General features: G+C 45.9%; 1 protein-coding gene across 4 annotated transcripts; it reads right to left on the reverse strand.

The window, feature by feature from the left end:
• Window positions 1–298: 298 nt before the first annotated feature.
• On the reverse strand, window positions 299–18,034 carry E2F8 (E2F transcription factor 8). Of its 4 annotated transcripts, none has more exons than XM_032881200.1 (13): window positions 17,814–18,034; window positions 16,493–16,620; window positions 14,017–14,295; window positions 13,511–13,667; window positions 11,461–11,775; window positions 10,853–11,014; window positions 8,678–8,815; window positions 6,816–7,019; window positions 6,422–6,509; window positions 5,440–5,959; window positions 1,882–2,014; window positions 1,375–1,763; window positions 299–1,049 (listed from the first exon to the last, which is right to left on the reverse strand). In XM_032881200.1, the coding sequence occupies exons 2-13, from the start codon at window positions 16,505–16,507 to the stop codon at window positions 867–869; spliced, it is 2,583 nt and encodes an 860-aa protein (XP_032737091.1). In that variant the 5' UTR covers window positions 16,508–16,620; window positions 17,814–18,034; the 3' UTR covers window positions 299–866. The 4 variants fall into 4 exon arrangements, with proteins under 4 accessions (XP_032737091.1, XP_032737088.1, XP_032737089.1 ...); XM_032881197.1 differs by having other exon boundaries at window positions 17,802–18,034; XM_032881198.1 differs by lacking the exon at window positions 17,814–18,034 and adding an exon at window positions 16,947–17,366.
• Window positions 18,035–18,447: the final 413 nt, after the last annotated feature.

Genomic DNA, 18,447 nt, shown 5'->3' on the forward strand with positions numbered 1-18,447 from the left:
CTGATTTCCCCAGGCATGGTGGAAAGTACAGGAGACTCACCTGGGTGTCCGTGGCCAAGCAACAGTCTCTCCAAAGCCATTTTCACTGCTGAGAAGTAGAGCCGTAGGGAGGATCAAAAGGGGGAAGGAATGTAGGGCCCTTTTATAAATGTGGGGCATCTACGGGAACCTAGGAGGTACTGCCCTTTACCAAGGACCCGCCTCCCCGGCTAGTGAGGCTTTCATTTCCTCCCAACAGTGCCCGAACCGGCCACATGAAAATGTGAAATACATTTTAGAAAAGTTTTAATTTGAACAACTTATGATTAAAAATATGTTTATAAATAATTTTTCCATAGACTTGATTGAGGATTCTTGTAAACTTTACAAAAGGACACACGGCAACAAGAAACAGTTTAAAGGAATTACAAAAAATATAGCTATAGACCTCCCATTTAAAAATACAACATTATACATCACAGCATTTTCATTGTGCAAAGGTGACGAGAATGGTGCATCGCGCAGGTCACGTAGTCACTCAAAGGCAAGTAAACTTGAATAAGGTTACATTGCATAATAGTATAGGCACAGCTGAGGCAATGAATCCTTTCCTCTGGAAGTTAATACACCTTAGTTCAACATTTTGTTTTTACCCGGTAGGACTGACGGCTGAAATTAACTTGGTACAAATATGTGTGTGTGTGTGTGGTGTGTGTGTGTGTGTGTGTGTATGTATATAAGTAGGTAAACAAGTGTCTGCTTTGAAATTAAGTAAACCCCCAACATATTTACAGTATTTTCAGAGAGTATATTCTCCAAATAAGTCTCATCACATCTTCTCTATTGAACGACTCTTTAGAAAATTAAAATGGAGTCCAATCTGTAAATTAATGGACATCCTCCGTGGAGACTTCCAGTTTTCGCTGTGGGACAAAGAGAGTTCCTACGGAGGTTTTATTAGCACCATCGAAATCCACACAGGATGGGCCGGTTGGCTTCCCTGGTCCACCTGGGGTCCGGAAGAAACTTTCGGCCACTGACTGTGACCCATTGGGTGTGACAGGAACAGGCTGATCAGAAAGAGAGGAATAGGAAAAAGATGTCAAATCCGCACAGATAGGTACGGCCTACTAGCCTCGGAGGGCGGAACTGGAAGGGCAGGGCACGGAGCAGGAAGCTGGCATCTTCTGCAATTGGCCGGGAGGACTATGGACTCCTTGGGTAGTTCTCCAGGGTTTGGAAGGCAGTTAGGCCTTCAGTTTCCTCCTTCTCCTCCTCCTCCCATCCTTTCCCTCTCCAGGGAAGAGAAGAAAAAGTGAGTCTTCCATGATACTGATATTTGGGCCTTAATAACCCAAGGGGGGAAAAAAGCCCATTAAATGGAAATGCTCTCACCTTTTGTGTCCCCATCACAGCAACTGATTGTCCATTTGGTTGGTTCTGGCCTGGGACAGGAGAGTTGTACCTGGTGGCCCTTCCTTGCTGAGTGCCTGCATTGTCTGATATGACACTAACAGCCTCTATTCTTGGAGACACGGGAACAGCTCCTGGGCTGGCAGACACCTGCACACTGGGGGAGAGGAGTCCCAGATGCTGCAGGGTGAAGTTTACAATGGCTGAGCTTGGGTTCTGGACAGGAACGGGGTGGCTCGAAGTGAGAGCCGGGCTGTTCCCGACAGGGACGGCTGCCACAGAAGTTGGTGAGACCATTAGCTTCAGAGGGGTTACATGGAAAGAGGGAAAATTAACAGCAGTGAGTTCGGATGATGTCACTGGAATAACACCTGGAAAGAAAAGGGGGGGAAGATATCTTAAAAGCACAGGCATTTGTCCTGGAAGCTTACAAGGCTTACGTGAACTTGAGCCTGACCCACACTTGAATAGTGTTTTAGGTACACTCACCTGTGATTGGGGAGCCGTAGATCCTGTGGTTTGGGGACAGTGTACTTGAGTTTTCTTTACTGGACAGAATGGACTCTGCCCCCAGGGATGAGCACTGGGTGAGAGGGATTAGGTATCCTGATGGGAACAGGGTCTAGAAAACAAGGAAAGATTTATTTTACACACAAGTATGGAAGGACAATGGCCATGTGCCTGTGCCGTATCCCTCTGTGGTGGTTTATCAGAGCATCCAACAGTATGGGCTATGGGTGGGCCAGCCATAGGGCTAGCGGAAGACAATATCCCTCTCTCCTCGTCCAACACTTGTCCTGAATATCATAAGCCATTGGTTTCCTAGATGTGGTGGTCTTAGGAAGTGTCCTAAAGCCAGAAGTGAGCCTGCTTAAGGGTAGAATTTGCCCGACACACCCCCCTCACACGGACATCCCAAGTCCCCCCAGCAGAATTTTTGGTATGATGTGGTGCTGTCAGAACCACATTTAATGCAGTTGGACACCCTAAAGGCCCTGTCATATTATTATAGGATTGTTCTTAAATCATGTCAGGATTGTCATTTCCCAAAGAGTGTTCCGAGGAACTCTGGTTCCATGGGATGCAAGTTGGCCCTACTTGAGTCATGGTGGAACAGGTCTTGGGAATGCTGAATCAAACAAAGGAAATGCTGTCGTTATTACAGAATTTCTCAGGGGCTTTGATGATGGGACACGTGTAGCATTTCCTGGGCGATTTGGCAGCTAAATTTGGGGTAGTATTGGTGTTCAAGTGAAACATTTTAAGAAATGGTGATTTAGAGAAAGGGGTTGCCAAAATCCCACGCCAAAATGCGGCCTCCAGGCTAGCTGTGTGAATGAAATTGCATTGGATCCCAGCCATGCCCATTCATTTATGTTCTGTCTATAGCTGCCTGCTTCTATTCTGACAATGGCAGAGTTGATAGTCAGCACAGAGACCATACGGCCCGCGAAGCCAAAAATACTTATTATCTGGCCCTTTCCAGAAAAAGTTTGCTGACCCCTCATTGAGAACTAAGTAATTATACAACTATGCATTTTTTCCCCCTAGTGCTTTAGCTTCCAGTGATACCAAGAAAATGCTCTTAACATACAAACTAAAGGTCGGGGCACCAGAGTTCAAAACTGGAGATCAGAAAGAGAACTGATTGATTTCATATCGCGGACCCAATGTCATGGAGCAAAAGCTTTAAGCAGTAAAGTTCTATTTGCAACAGAAATGGCCAGCGCTGGGTTGGGTGAATCCCTCACCAAGCCTGCTTGGTCTCTGCATTTCACCAGAAAGCCTGCACGGGTGGCTAAGCTGCCTGAAAAGTCCATTTCCGCCTTACCAAGAGCAGGCCTGGCAAAAGCTAAAAGCAGCTCTTGTAACCTGGGGGCCCTCCTTTTATCTTCCTCCAGATCTTTCTTCTCACCATTGTCCAAACAACAGTCTATGCTTTGATTTAGCTGTTAGTAGGTCCCATCTTTTCCTTGGGAACCAGTGAATTCAGAATCCTCAATGCTCACACTGTGCCACGACACGGTTATTTCTTTCTTCATTTCGTTTCTTAAAGGTTTGGTGCTGCTTCCCTAGCTTTGCTGGTTGGGTTCCTTGAAAGCTACAGGAACAGAAACTTAATGGGTGGATTTAGGCATTTTACAAAGAGCTACTCTTGGCTGACCATTAATCATACTCTCTCATGGTACAAGTTACTCTGGTTGCTGGTTTAATTGTTTCAAATCTTCAGCAAAACCTATAGTACTCTAATAATAATTATTTTTCCATTTCCTACAAACTACATTCTTCACGAAATCTTTTAACCTAAAATGCCGATTCCTTTCTGTTTTTTTTTTTTTTAATCATAAGTACTAATTAGCAGGATGAATGAATTTGGTATGTTTCCGCTTGCATGTTTCTCATCTAGTCCTACATTAGCCCTCTTATCCCGTCCTTCCTGTTCCATCAGCCTGTTTCATTTTTACTGCTTCTTCACTACCTGATGTATCTGTGTTCGTTTGTGTACACATTGTATACTGCCTCCTCTCATTTGTGTACTACCCGTGGGAAGTGTACACGTTGTGTACTGCCTTCTCTCATTTGTCTATTACCCGTGGGAAGTGTAGATTCTCAGTAATGTTTGATGAATGAATTGGCACATGAATCTCTCTTTTTCTCTGTTCAGCTCAGTCCATACTAAAGAGAAGTGGTCAAAACGAAGTCATAGAGATGAGAAAAGAAGCAGAGGGACATGGAAAAATCTATCTACTGAAAATCCTAATCCTAAATCACGATGTAAGCAACAGGAGACCATTATTAAATCATATCCATTGGCCCAAAGAGATTATGGACCTCCCAGAAAGTAGAATCAAGCCAAAGCTTGATGATTTCCCCCTTAGCATGTATATTAAATGCAAAATGATACTATGCTAAGATAATAGATGTTTTGAACCGTTAACATGAGGCCATCCTCCAGGAAGATTTGACAAACTCTAAAGCCTCTTTAATAACAACAGTTACAGATAATACACTTCAGCTTATACAGTGCCTTAAAAGGATCACAAGCCCCTTTATGTATATTATCATGTAATAAATGCACTTAACCTCACAAAAACTGTAATGGGGCCCTGGGGCAAGAATTCAAAAGCAACAGTCATCAAGGGCAGGTGGGGTTTGAGCGGATCCAGAGCACAGAGCTTTATACCCAGGAGATGATCAGGAAGAACTAGGGGAATAAATTCTTGATAGATGTGGAAAAAGAAGATGCAGAGAAGTAAAATAGCTTGCTAATAGCAGGGACAAAATGGGAGACTAACTTCTGCCCTCTAACCGTGGGGTTAGTGGTGTTTGTTTGGTGATAATGTCCTCCATATATAATTGTCCTGAGGGAGAAAAATGAGATAATGTATATAAAAGTGCCTAATACTTCTGGTAGGCATCTAATAAATGTTAATTCCTTCCTGAACTTAACTCCACCTAGGAAGAAAAATGATCTGGAACATCACAATCCCTACAAGCCAATGCAGCCAACATACCAACAATCTGCCAGGATAAGCCTGACTTTTCTATTACACAAAACAGAAATCTAGGGTTAAATTTTAGGGGGAAGGTAAAAACCGAGGGAACAATTTCTCATCCAGGCAACAGATGCCAGGTACACGACATCAAGCAAACATTAGGTAGTGACTCAGAGAGCAAGAGTTACAAGAACCCTATGCATCCATCCATTCATTTGGGGTTACGTCTGCTTGTAAATTATTTAAGACTTTCACGACAGGTGTTTGCATTCCCTTATGTGACAGAGAAATGGACTTAAGGACAACCACCCGTGGTGCTTTAAAAAGAGAGCAAATAATCCCTTCCTCCAAAGGTTAAAAATGTCCCTGCCGTCATCCCAGTCAGGGGATTAGCTGTCTGGGGCTTTGTTTGGATTATGGGATGCTAAGGAACAGTTTCTTGTCTTCTGAGAAACTGCCCTTTGCTCTGGTAAATTTCACGAGCTATTGCATTATCCTCTGATCAACTGTGGACTTCCCAAAGCTTCATACAGGTCAAGGCTGTACTTACTGCGGAGACATTTTCAAGTCCTTTAAGGTCCTCTTTAAATTTCTTTTTGGAACCACTGTCCTCGAGCAGGCTTGCCCTCTTGGAGCCTCTTTCTCCAGTAGGCTCCTTGTCTCTGTTCTTGGCACCTGGTCTCTCGGGCACTGGCAGCAAGCTTCCAGGCCTGGTGGAGGCCCCGGACTTGGTGGCATCACTGGCTGCCTTCTCAGTGGTGGCATCTGTGGCGTCTTTTGATTTTGTAGCTTTACAAGAGGGGGTGGGGCTCAGGCCTTGGGGTGGTGTCATGGTCTGGGCTTGGGCAGGCTGCAGGTAGATGGCATAGGATGGGCCCGAAGGGGCCTGAGGTAGGATCACTGGCACTGCCGGTGACAGTGGGCTGGGGAGGAGGGGGACCACCCCCAGGGGCTGGATGAGGGACGGTGCCGTCAGGTCCAGCTCAGCACTTGCTGGGGTGTCCGGGGGGGCCACGGGTTTGCACTCCCCAGATCTTGCCAGCTGTACCTTCACTTTCTTTCTGGGTTCACTAAGAGACAAGATTTCAAGGCATGAGACAATGGAAACACATTTTCTCTAAAATGTTCTATCGCTTTAGACTGGCCCACATTGAAACCATGCGTTTATGAAACCAGCAGATAGTGTCTGTAATGACTGCCTAAAAGTCATGGAAAAGATTATCTTCCCAGTTTCCAATGCTGGCACGTATTCTTACATAAAATAAGTAATCCTGGGGCGCCTGGGTGGCTCAGTGGGTTAAAGCCTCTGCCTTCGGCTCAGGTCATGATCCCAGCATCCTGGGATCGAGCCCCGCATAGGGCTCTCTGCTCTGCAGAGAGCCTGCTTCCTCTTCTCTCTGCCTGCCTCCCTGCCTGCTTGTGATCTCTGTCTGTCAAATAAATAAATAAAATCTTTAAAAAAAAAAAAAGTAATCCTAATGATGCAATGTAGAAATAATTCATCCTGCCACTAAAAAGTATTACTAACCTACCTTGACTGCTCTTCTAACTGCATTTTGCAAATAGCCGCAAGCTGAGCCATTTTATTTGGGAAGGGCGCCAGGTCCCGAGAACTCTCAGCTGGTGAAACAGAAAGGGGGTGGGTGGGGGGGACACTGGTCAAGGAAAAACAACGAATGCTCACACAGATGAAACATGACTGAAGCCAAAGGAAGAGAGCACACGCACCTCCCCCCCAAATCACATAGCAATGAAACAATAAAACCCACCAATTACTTTTTACCCTTTCATTCAGACATGGGTTAGGCTTCAAGTGGGTCCGGGTCTAAGGGTATTGAAACGGTTCTCTAACAAGTACCGTAGGGATCAAGTCAGCTGAAGAAGTCGATAAAAAGGAATTCTTCTGAGCAGCCCCTGAAAACATACCTTTGTTGGTCTTGATGGGGCTGCTGGGGGCAGAATTTATCTTCCTCCGGTCACTTTCTATGCTCTTTACCAGTTTGATAAGAGATGGGTGTCGAGTGAAGTTCGGTTTCCCACGCGTGGAGAAGAGGTTTTTGGCACAGTTGTCTTTCGAAGGACGCTTTGCTTCCAGATCGGAGCAGGGGAGAGGGAGGACGGGGCCACGGCCTGAAAGAGAGAAGGCAGGGGGTCAAAACCCAGCCGGCTTGAGTTCCTTGTGGGTGCTGAAGCCCAAGTGTAGTCAAGATCGATTTTAGGAATATAAGTGTCAACAGTAACAGAGCACTGAGCCTGGGGCAGACGCTATCTGAGTCTTTGGGCACAAAACCCTGTTAATCTGAGGTAAGATTTCACACAATAACATCGCTGAAATCCCTTGCATCTTACAACCAACCAGTGATGTGCTAGAGTATAATCACTATTGGTTTCTCTTTCTTACAGATACACACTCCAAATTGGGCATCTTCTAATCCGTGGAGTCCTAACCCGATGAAATATGGCAACCCTCACAGCGATGGACTGACTTTTGGGCCCTTCAAGTTCACAGGCTGAAATCCCAACCCTCCATGGGATGCTGTTAGGAGGTGGGGCCTTTGGGAGGTGCTTAGGTCAGGAGGGTGGAGCCCTCTTGAATAGGATTAGGGCTCTTATGAAAGAGGCCCCACAGTGCTCTCTAGTCCGTTCTACCTTTGTGAGGTTATGACAAAAAGCAGTCTAGAAAGCAGGCTCTGGCAAGACAATGAATTTGTTAGTGCCCATGATCTCGGACTTACCAACCTCCAGAATTTGAGAAATAAACTTCTGTTGTTTATAAGCCCCTTAGTCTATGGCATTTAATTATAGCAGCCTAAATGGAGTAAGACATTCTCAACAACTTCTTAGGAAATGCATCCCCATCTCAGAGATATTAACACACTGTGACCTTGGTCTCTCAGGTGAACATGGACCTGGGATATGAACCCTTCAGTCTGGCCCCTGAACCTACACTCTGAATCCCTGCAGCAAGGGACCTCTCTCTGAGATTACAGTGGACTCTTGAACGGCAATGAGTACACAGATTTTTTACAGTGAGGTATTGTAAATGTGTTTTCTTTTCCTTATGATTTTCTTAGTAACATTTTCTGTTTTCTACCTTACTTCATTGTAAGAATATGGTACCCGATACATATTACATACAAAGTATTTGCTAAGCGACTTTATGTTACTGCTAAGTCTTCTGGTCAGTGATAGGCTATTAGTAGTTACGTTTTGGGGGAGTCAAAGTCATATGCATATTTTGACCACGCTCCTAAACGCTGTGCTATTTAAGAGTCAATGCATATTCAGCATTGTGGTAACATTGCAAAGGTACCACTGCTCTTTCCATTTCGCAGGTGAGGGAACAGCCTTGGAGATACAACTTGCTCAAGGCCACAGAACTAATAAGTGGCTAAGCTCCCTTCTGCCTCCATGGCCTGTGTTCTTGCCACTTTAAACATTTCGGCGTGGGATCTTTGGTGGAATGTAAAATGTCAGAGCCCTGGAGTCAAGATGGAGACTAGAATATTAATACTGGAATGAGTTCATTTCGTATTCTCAGTGTGTGCAGGCTCTTTTAGACACACAGATTCTGCCTCTTGGGTACAGGGTAGGAGGTGTTTTAGACCGCAGGTTGCTGATGGAACCCATAGCCAAACTTTCCCTATCGGCACCGTCTTTGTCTTTCCAACAACTTATATACGTTCTTTCCATGTAGGAGGGTGGGCAGGGAGGGGAAGAGAGACTAGCTCCCAATGTGCATTAATTCAGAACAACGAAGCAAGGAGCGAAGGGAAGCAAATACATACCACTGGGACTTGGACTGATTTCTGGGCCTGTCCATTTAAAAGCTGGTTTTCGGCCTCTTTCTTCTGTAACATGAACTTTCTTGATAAGATTCAGGCTACTCAGAACATTAGCTATATCATACAACCTCCTAATTTTTGCTGGAAAATAAAAGGTATATATACCACTTAATGGAATAATGAAAGATCAAAGGACTTTGCTTCGTAAGGACTTCATGTATATTCAGAGAGCTATCCTAGCCATCAACGTCAGACAGAGGAAAATGTGACTCTTTTAAGTTATTCTGGTGCTACTGCTTTAATTCAAACAAAAAATAGTTTTAAATATGGAAAAGACTTCAGCTGCTGCGGGTACTGAATTTTGAAATGACAACAGTTGAAAAAAACCTTCATGAGATCCTTCTATTGGGAGCTACGTGACAAATTTTTTAATAAAAAGTTTCCATTGCTGGGTGTCTTCTAATGAGGATTCAGAAGAGTTTTATGAACAGATAAAGCACCGATGATAAATGTACTATTTCCCTGCTGTGACAGTTTATAACAATGAGATTTATTTAGCATCATAAGCATGGGAGATTCTATACCCATAAAATTTGTAAATTTTTATACTGTCTTTACATTATATGCAAAGCAGAGATTTGTGAAATCTACAAATCTTACATAATGTATCTTAAAAGGTTTTGTTATGAGAATTCTGTCTCTACTTCTAGCTTGATAGTACAAAATCACAAATTGGGCTCCTTCTTCAAAGCCAGGCCAGAAGGTTCTGAATTCCCTGGCGATTTGGCAAATGACACATTTGCAGTTCCCAGAATGGTTTCTGATGCCATGACTAACCAGTGAAATGGAGAGCTGAAAGCAGCCTGGTGAGTCAGAAAAAGCAGGCGGCCCTTCAGTAATACGGGGACTGTTTTCTGAAATTGCACATCTCCCAAGCCAATTGCTGGTATTATTGCCTTTACTCTCGATTTAATTTTGTCTTTATAGAGACGCTATGAAGCTGGAGATGTCTGACTATACTCTCGTGGGACTAGTGTAGCTTTACAGGGATGGGAAAGGAGTCTGAGCTCTTGGGCACTCCCCACTATGCGCCCCGATTAGACTAGCCTCATGTCCTGCCTGGATGTGGCCCCAGGAAAGGTTGGCACGCAACAGGCTCTTCCCATCTGCTGAGACTTTTTTAAAAGAAAGGTCTTCTCTCTTTCTTTTTTTTTCTTTTAAGATTTTATTTATTTGACAGACAGTTCACAAATAGGCAGAGAGGCAGGCAGAGAAAGGGGAAGGGAAGCAGGCTCTCTGCTCAGCAGGGAGGTGGGGCTCGATCCCAGGACCCTGGGATCATGACCTGAGCCAAAGGCAGAGGCCTTATGCCACTGAGCCACCCAGGCACCCTGTGCTGAGCCCCTCTTTCCACATGCTTCTCTTCCTAGAGGCTCCTGCAAAGCCTGTCCCTGCTGGGTGGGCAGAGCTCAGCGTCAGAAACCTGTCCAAGCCCCTTTCCTGCTCTGAGCGGATCTAGCTAAAACCGTTCTTTCAAAATGGCAAACCAAGGGTGCTGCAGGTAGGTCACTTCTAGGGAACGATTTTAGGAGAGTTATTTACACGCTTACAACCGAGAGCAGAGACCTGGGTCTGGACCCACTTTACATTTTACTAGCTCGTTTAGACTTTGGGCAATACAGAGTCCGCGTGCACAAAGGTGGGGACGGAGTTACAGCACCCAAGGAGTTAGCTTTTAAGGAACTGTTTATAAGCTAGAGTGCCAGACATATAAAGAGCACTTAGATCCATATCTTTGAACCCTACAAGTTAGCGAAAGACAGGATGATCATGGTTTCTGGGACGAAGTGAAGGCACAAAAGCGTAATTAGAGATATGTCAGGATAGCAAATGTATTTGGCAGTCGGTTCGTAGGTGTTTACGAAGTGGCCCAAAAGTCCACGGTGCTCACGACACTTACTTTTTTTTTAAATTTTTTTTAAAGATTTTATTTATTTGACAGAGAGAGACACAGTGAGAGAGGGAACACAAGCAGGGGGAGTGGGAGAGGGAGAAGCAGGCTTCCTGCTGAGCAGAGAGCCTGATGTGGGGCTCGATCCCAGGACCCTGGGATCATGACCCGAGGCGAGGGCAGACGCTTAATGACTGAGCCACCCAGGTGCCCCTCACGATACTTACTCTTAAACTTGCTTCTATCCAGGTCCTCCACGCGGTCTTCCCCAATTAAAATCTTGGCAGCGATTCCTAGGCTGACTATCTGGGGTGTTGACACCAAAAACAGCATCACAAACTTCTGGCTCATCACTCTTAAAGACTTGTCTTTGCGGCTGTTTACAGAAGCTTTGGAGAAGGAGGAGGAGGATTAGAGAATTAAAATTCATGAAGGGACAAGTCACTTCTCAAGTAACAAGGCTAAAAATACCACAACCTGATCAGACAGTTGACAACTGCTGCATTTTAACATGTTATGGATTGGGGGACATCGGAGTCAGGGGAGACGAACCACGAGAGACTGTGGACTCTGAGAAACAAACTGAGGGTTTTGGAGGGGGGTGGGGGGATGGGTGAGCCTGGCGGTGGGTATGAAGGAGGGCACAAATTGCATGGAGCACTGGGTGTGGTGCATAAACAATGGATCTTGGAACACTGAAAAAATTAAAAAAAAAAAAAAAATGCAGCCGCAGCCGCCACAGCAGCGCAGCGTTAGAACAGTACTCTAGAAGGAACGTTTGCCTCTAGGCCTCGGAGAAGTGCCGTGCAGCCCGGCACCTCCAACCATCGCTTACCTGCCCGAAACTCCACTCCAGGGAGTTCGACAAAACACATGTCTGGGTGTCCGTTCTGGCCCGTGTTTGATTTGATGATATGATCCTCTATACTGTAAGTCTTACTAAAGTCAAACTCTTGTTCATATTCTTTCTTTTTGATCATCATGATCTGCTCGGCATACTTGTTCTCCTCCCCGACACTTTTCAGAGTCCCAAGGGTTTTGTTGAGATTATGTCGCCCGTGCCAAGTGTACCTGTTTTTGGCCAGGCGGCTCACCATGTGTAAACTCTCTAGGACATTCACAATATCGTAAATGCGTCGCCGCTCGACATCTGCAAAGAATGAGCAATTGTACATACTAGGATCAGACTTTGTAATGTGTATAGAACAGAATAACTTTTTCTCCCACGGTCTGTTGATCAGTGGGTTTGGATGAGGGAATTTAATTACACTCGACAAAGACTGTGAGGACGAGGAAAACATGTTTCTGATCTCACAGGGTACCAAGAATATGAATTAGAGAGGAAGCATTCATTGAGGGCCCACTATGGGCCATGCAGCCAGAGGAAATGTCTATGGTATACTGGTGAGGCCGGTATTATTATTCAGTTTCCGGAGGAGGAAACAGTAGCTCAGGCTGGCTAAGTAGCTCACCCCAAGATATAGAGCCAGTAAGTGGCAAAAATAAGTCTTTAAGATCGAAATTCCACACATTACCTGTTTTTTTATATTACTCTTCAAAGCATGTGAATGCGCGCATGCGCGCGCAAGCACACACACACACACACACACACACACACACACACACAGCGGTCATATGATAGGCACAAAGCACTGAGATTTCTTGCTGCTCCTGGAAACAGCCAGATATGCCCTTGTCTGAAGGCCTTTGGAGTGAGCTATTCCTTCTGCCTGGTATTGCCATTCCTGAAGCCCTCCCTACTCCCCACCCCAGCCCCCTCCCCGTTCTTTCAAATTCTTGCTTAGATGTTATCTTCTCAAGGAGGTCTGACCTGACCACCTCACTTAATGTTGCAAAGCACACTCCCAGCACTCCTGGTTCCCCTTTGCCCTGTTCTACCTTTTATTTTTCCCACAGCATGTATTACCTTCCAACAGGCATCATTATTACTTGCTTACTATGTGCCTTGTATAATACCTGTCATCATCTCTCCTTATTGTCTGTCCCTTGCATACTTATCTATTAGGCCCCACTGGAAAGTAGGTTCCACAGGAGGGAAGAGTTTATTCTTGTCATTCATGGATGGCATCCACCAACAACATTTAACAGCATTGCCTGGCACACAGTAGGGGGTCAACAGCTACCCACTAGATTAAAGGTACAGCCTACGTAGCTCTAATTAAGGATACGTGAATAGATGAATCTGAAAGCATATTCTTAAAATGGGAAATCAAGTTGATATTTATAAACATGTATCTGAAGAGTAAAATTCCCTTGAGGAAGTGATGGTGCTATGTTAAAATATCCTGCATCCTCTCTTCAGGTTCAGATTATGATATTTTCATGACTCCAGAGATATCCCCAATTGGCCAGACACCTTTGTAGCTGTCACTAGATTCAAGTATCTGAAGAAAGGAGTCAGGGGCAGGAGAAGCACAGTAACTTTTGCCAGACACGAACACGTAGCTAAGTGGCAGGGCGCGCTAAAGCCTGGCTTCTGCTCACAGAAGTGCGTGCCCATCTGAAACCATGAAGATCCCATTTCTCAGCCCAGCTCTTTGAGGAGAGAACTGACACAGAAGTTCAAAGTTGTAGCCGTTTATGAAACAACTCCTAAAACAATGTTGCCTTCCTTTATAGCTTCTGAGCTTTTGAAATGCAATCAGAAGCAAATCTCCATTGTCATTTTGTCCTTCTGTTTGAAGACTAGCTGAAATTGGAAACTCTCTGCGTTCCTTCTTAAATTAATAGGGCTTCGGGGATTTATCATCTCCACATGGCATGACTGTGTCATTACACACACTGGCTAGATGAGCGTGGGTCCGAGGGAGCAAGTCCACGGAGTCACTTTAATTACTGTCTCCCTGAACCCTCTGTGTACTTACTCAGTTCCTCGGCAACTTCATCAAGACAGATGTCGTTATTCACAGCGGGGTTGGGATAGTTAGGATATCGTGCTAAGAACTTATGACACAGCAATCCTAAACTTTTCTCTTTTCGACTCGGCTGGGATTTCTCATATTCGTCTCCAGATAAGTGTTCCTGCAAAAGAAGAGGTAAATAATGTCTGAACCAGAAATCAAGTTGACAGGTTTATTAGGGTCCTCTGCACTCGAGGGCTAACGCGCTTAGCTTCGAAGCGGCAGAACTTGGGGGAACAGGTGGGAACCAGTATGAAACTGCTTGGCAGATCTAAAAAGGAAGATTAAACTGAAAATAAGTCAAAGGCTTCAGAATTCCTAGTGCTATATTTGATGGAGTCCAACCTTTCCCGTGCTCGGAAGCAGGCGAATAACAATCTGTAGGTGGCAGTGCTTTCACACACACACACACACACACACACACACACACACACGCCCACCAGTGTCCACCCAGTCTTCTGCAAACCTACATGTAAACAATCTTTGGTCTCAGGTAATCCATTCATGCTGTCAAACAACCCCCTCTTCTGATCTCTGTTTCGGATCTCGGGGCTCACGGCACTGATGAGCATTTTCAGGTTTGCTGTTGGTGTCCACGGTTCTCCCTGGGAGATTTCCTTGGGCTTGGTGGGTGTGGTCAAAGGGCCAAAGTCAGGCTGGATCTCTGTCAACACTGTATTTGCTGCCGTGGATTCCTTCAGAGGTGTTTTCATGAGTCCTCTTTTATGTGGCTCAAAAAAGAGATTTTCCTGGTTTAAAACAAGTAAACAATGAAACCCACTATAAAACAGGACTTATCAGACAGCTTTAGACTTCAGAAATTGTACAATAAATAGAATATTGCTAAGGAAAACATGCCTAATGAGGTTGGAGAGTCGATTAAATTAGTAACTGTCTTCTAATGATCGCATGACACTTACTGTCTTTTTACTAGCTAAATTTCCATTTTACATCTTGCAATAAAGCATACTTACATTTTTATTTTTATGTTCCAAGAATTAAAAAAAAAAACAAAGACCTTGAAGACCTAATTTTAAAACCTTTTTGACATAATTTTTTTTTTAAGATTTTATTTATTTATCTGACAGACAGAGATCTACAAGTAGGCAGAGAGGCAGGGAGAGAGAGAGGAGGAAGCAGGCTCCCTGCTGAGCAGAGAGCCCGCTGCGGGGCTCGATCCCAGGACCCTGGGATCATGACCCAAGTCGAAGGCAGAGGCTTTAACCCACTGAGCCACCCAGGTGCCCCTTGACATAATTTTTGATGTAGAGAAGTATTGGAGGCAGTACAGAGAGTTTTCATATACCTTTCACTCATCTTCTCCTAATGGGACTGATGATTTAAGTGATCCAAAACTCCTAGAAATGACTTTTACACATGACACTGCAGTAAGTAAAAGCCTAAATGTCAGAAACCACGTCCCATTCCTCTGTGTGTGTCCACCCGGCCCGATGGCAGCATGCACTGAGTGCTCAGTAAAACACCATTGACGTAGAAGTCAGAAAGCCAAGGAGACAAGGGTGAGAGCTAGCCTACAGTCATACTTATAGGCAAAACATAGTAGGAAGCAAAATCCAGAGTGCCTAAGAGCAAAGGAAAGTCTGCTCTTTCAATATTTACCTCTGCTGCTTTATTATTTTTTCTAAGATTTTATGCATTTGAGAGAGAGAGGGAGAAAGCACAAGCAGGGGGAAGAGCTGAGGGAGAGGGAGAGGCAGGCTTCCTGCTGAGCAGGGAGCCCAACACAGGGCTCTATCCCAGGACCCCTAGATGATGACCTGAGCTGGAGGCAGATGTCTAACTGACTGAGCCACCCAGGTGCCCCTACCCCTTTCACTTTATAGAAGGAAAAATGGGGCCCAGAAAAAGAAAATTAGTTATTCAAAGTCATAAAGCTAATTCCTGGCAGAGGCAGGACTGCCACTGAGACATGAGGGTAAGTTAATAGCACAAATAAGATGAATGGATACTATGTTTGTTCTACTTTTGGCCACCGGGGACTTCACACATTCTTACCACCTATGGCTATTTTAGAGAAGATGCTTGGAATGGCCATAAAGTGAAAGAACACAGAGACTTACTAATTCCTCAGTGGCTTTAAACAAAGATTAATGGGACTGTTTAACATGTCTATGACTCTTTGGGATTTATTATTTGTAATTTTTACCAAATCTTGTAGTCCTCCTCTGCAGAAGAGGAGACCCCAGCTGAGAGAGGTTGCATAGGACTTGACCCCAAATATCCTCAGTCCAACTATGGTGTTCTTACATGGAAATCAGTATGATGGATACAAGGGGGACCCTCTTAAGTATATGCCCTGAGAGGTGGCTACCCAAGAATGCCATCTCTCTAAAGGCTGCTGTCCTTTGCCTCAGATTATCAGAAAAGATAGCAGTTCTCTTACTTGACTGATATCTAAGTCTTTGAGGAACTTTGCATTTTTCATTTTTTAACCAATTACTGTTGGACATCAGTCAAGACACCCCTACTGACAATTCTTTGGTTATTTTACAAAATGTCTAGCTCACAAATCCAGTGTTGTGGCCCCCAAGTTTAAGAAGCTGCTGATTTGGTAGGAAATTATCTTAAAAAGAAATCCGATCTCAAATCATGTCAAATACCTTCTCTGAATTCTAATCCTTCAAGAATTCTTAGAAATATCATAAGGGAGCTAACAAATTTTATTATTCTCAAAAATGCCTTTCTCTCTGCTTATCTCTTTGAGACTTCATTTGAAATCAAACCATCAAAAACTTTAGATTACTTTACCTCTGGCCAAACTCTTCACCTCTTTAAAAATTAAATTTGCCTTCCTTCTAGGTTTTTACAGAAGCTAACTAAAAAGGGAGGTGGCATTAATAAGATATTGGATATGGAAAATCATGGGGTTACATCAGGATATTGCATTTAAAACTGCGAGGATGAATACTAAAGTTAAAAAGGTACCTTTTCATTCTCCATTCTGTAAATTTTTCATACATTTAGAGTTTCTTTAAAAATGAAAAATCTGGAGTTTCTCCCAACACCCTGATGGTTTAAGTAGTCCAATCAATTCTAGTTAAAAGTTTATTTTCCTTAAAAAGAAAAGGAAATAGAAAAAGTTAAAAAAAAATAAAACCAGGAGATCCGTTGAATATTCCCTCATGGACACCACAGGCCACTTAAACAAAGACTAACGAAAAATGACAAATTACATTTACATTTTATTCCCGACCAGAGATAGCCCTACTGGGCAGAGAACTTCATCAAATACCAATAAATTCCTTTAGCAAACCGATCTGCTGTCAGGAGACTTAGAGCAAACCACAGAACTTCCAGTGACAGTCCTCTCCCACCTTTAGAGAAGGCGCGCCATTCTCCGGACCCCACCAAATGGACCGTCGTAAGCACAAGCACCCACCTGTTCACAGGTCAGGGCTCGGGACTCAGCGCCCCAACCCTGGTTCCGGCAGAGCAGACACGACCCCAAGCATCTCGACAAAAGTCTGCATCTAGATGCCTGTATTTTCCCCCTGACACACACGTGCACGGGGTCAGCAGTAAAGTCTCGGGAAATAGCTTGATAGAAAACTCCCAATTTCAGTCCTTAAGCTCCAAAAGTACTCTGAGTATTTAAAGAGCGCCTTATGATTAAGACTTTTTCTTCTTTTAAGACATTCTTATAGATGCAGAGCCCTGTGCACTCTCAGTTCGGGTGGCCAGTTCACGCCACGATGTTGGATCTTACCGAAGAGTCTGCATTTGTTCAGTAAAGCAACCAGGTAGAGTCCCCCTGCCGCCACCCGCTCCGCGCCCCGCGCACTTCCCCCTCCGCCCGGCTAACTACCCCTCCCCCAGGGCCCAGTCCGCGCGCCACCAGCCCTGCAGTTCCCGGAGAGCATCTCCGCGGTTCCCAGGGCAACGATTCCTAACCAATCAGAGAGCTGGGTGCGGGCCTGCGATTGGTTGGCGGCGCCAGGGGCGGGTCCGGACCTTCCGCCTTCGATTTAAAAATTTGGCGCGGAAAGTCGGACCGTGGCCGGCACCGCCCCTTAGCTGCGCGGGGCTTGAGCGCGGGCAAACCCGCGCCCGGAACCACGGTATCCCCGCCCCTCCCCCTCGCTCGCCCCCTCCCCTCTGCGCGGGAGCTCAGCTCCTCCCTCCACGGCCCCCGGCGGAGCGAGAGGCGGGAAACGGCCGTCTCCGCCGCTGCCCTCCCGAGCCCTCTCCCGGTGCCGGGCGGGCTGGGCGCCGCATCCCTCTGCGTCCCGCTGACCTGTCAGTTCACCTCACGGTTGGAGCCGGCGGGGGCTGAGCGGGGACTCTTCGGCGCCCCTTCCCCGCTCAGGTCCGGGAGCCCGCGTGTCGGGCCGTCAGTCGGTCCTCACGCCGCGCCGAGGTGGGTGCCGCGGAGGGAAACGCCGGGACCGGGACTGGCAGGCCGGCGGGCGGGCAGAGGGAGCGTGACCGTCCAGGAGCAGCCAAGCCCCCGATTTGAAATTAACCCGCTCCCGGCGCGAGCCGATCCCGCGGGCTGGGAGGGCCGCTCCCCTCCCCCACGCCCGCTCTTCCCGGCCCCGGACCCCGCGCGCCAATCGGAGCCTCCAGACAGGAGGCGGCGGCGAATCAGGGTGTAGGTACCGCCCTCCGGTCCCGCCTCCACGACAGAGTTGGGGGAAAAGTTCAGCAACTTTTTTTTTTCCTTTTTTTTTTTTTTTTCCCCCGAACACCCACTCCCCTTGCTAAAGTTGGGGAATGAAGTTTGGCCCTCCCGGAGCATGGGGGCTGAGACGCGGGCGCTCTGCGATTCCCAGGCTGGCCGTCCCACTCCCTGCCCAGCTCTGGATCCGCTCACCTGCCCTCCGGACCCTAGCGGGGACCATTCCCCCTTGCATTTCTGGCATGCGTCATTGTGCTGCCCA

This window comes from Lontra canadensis, unplaced genomic scaffold (assembly GCF_010015895.1).
Source record: "Lontra canadensis isolate GAN:19392208 unplaced genomic scaffold, GSC_riverotter_1.0 scaffold74, whole genome shotgun sequence".
In the NCBI taxonomy this organism is placed as follows: domain Eukaryota; kingdom Metazoa; phylum Chordata; class Mammalia; order Carnivora; family Mustelidae; genus Lontra; species Lontra canadensis.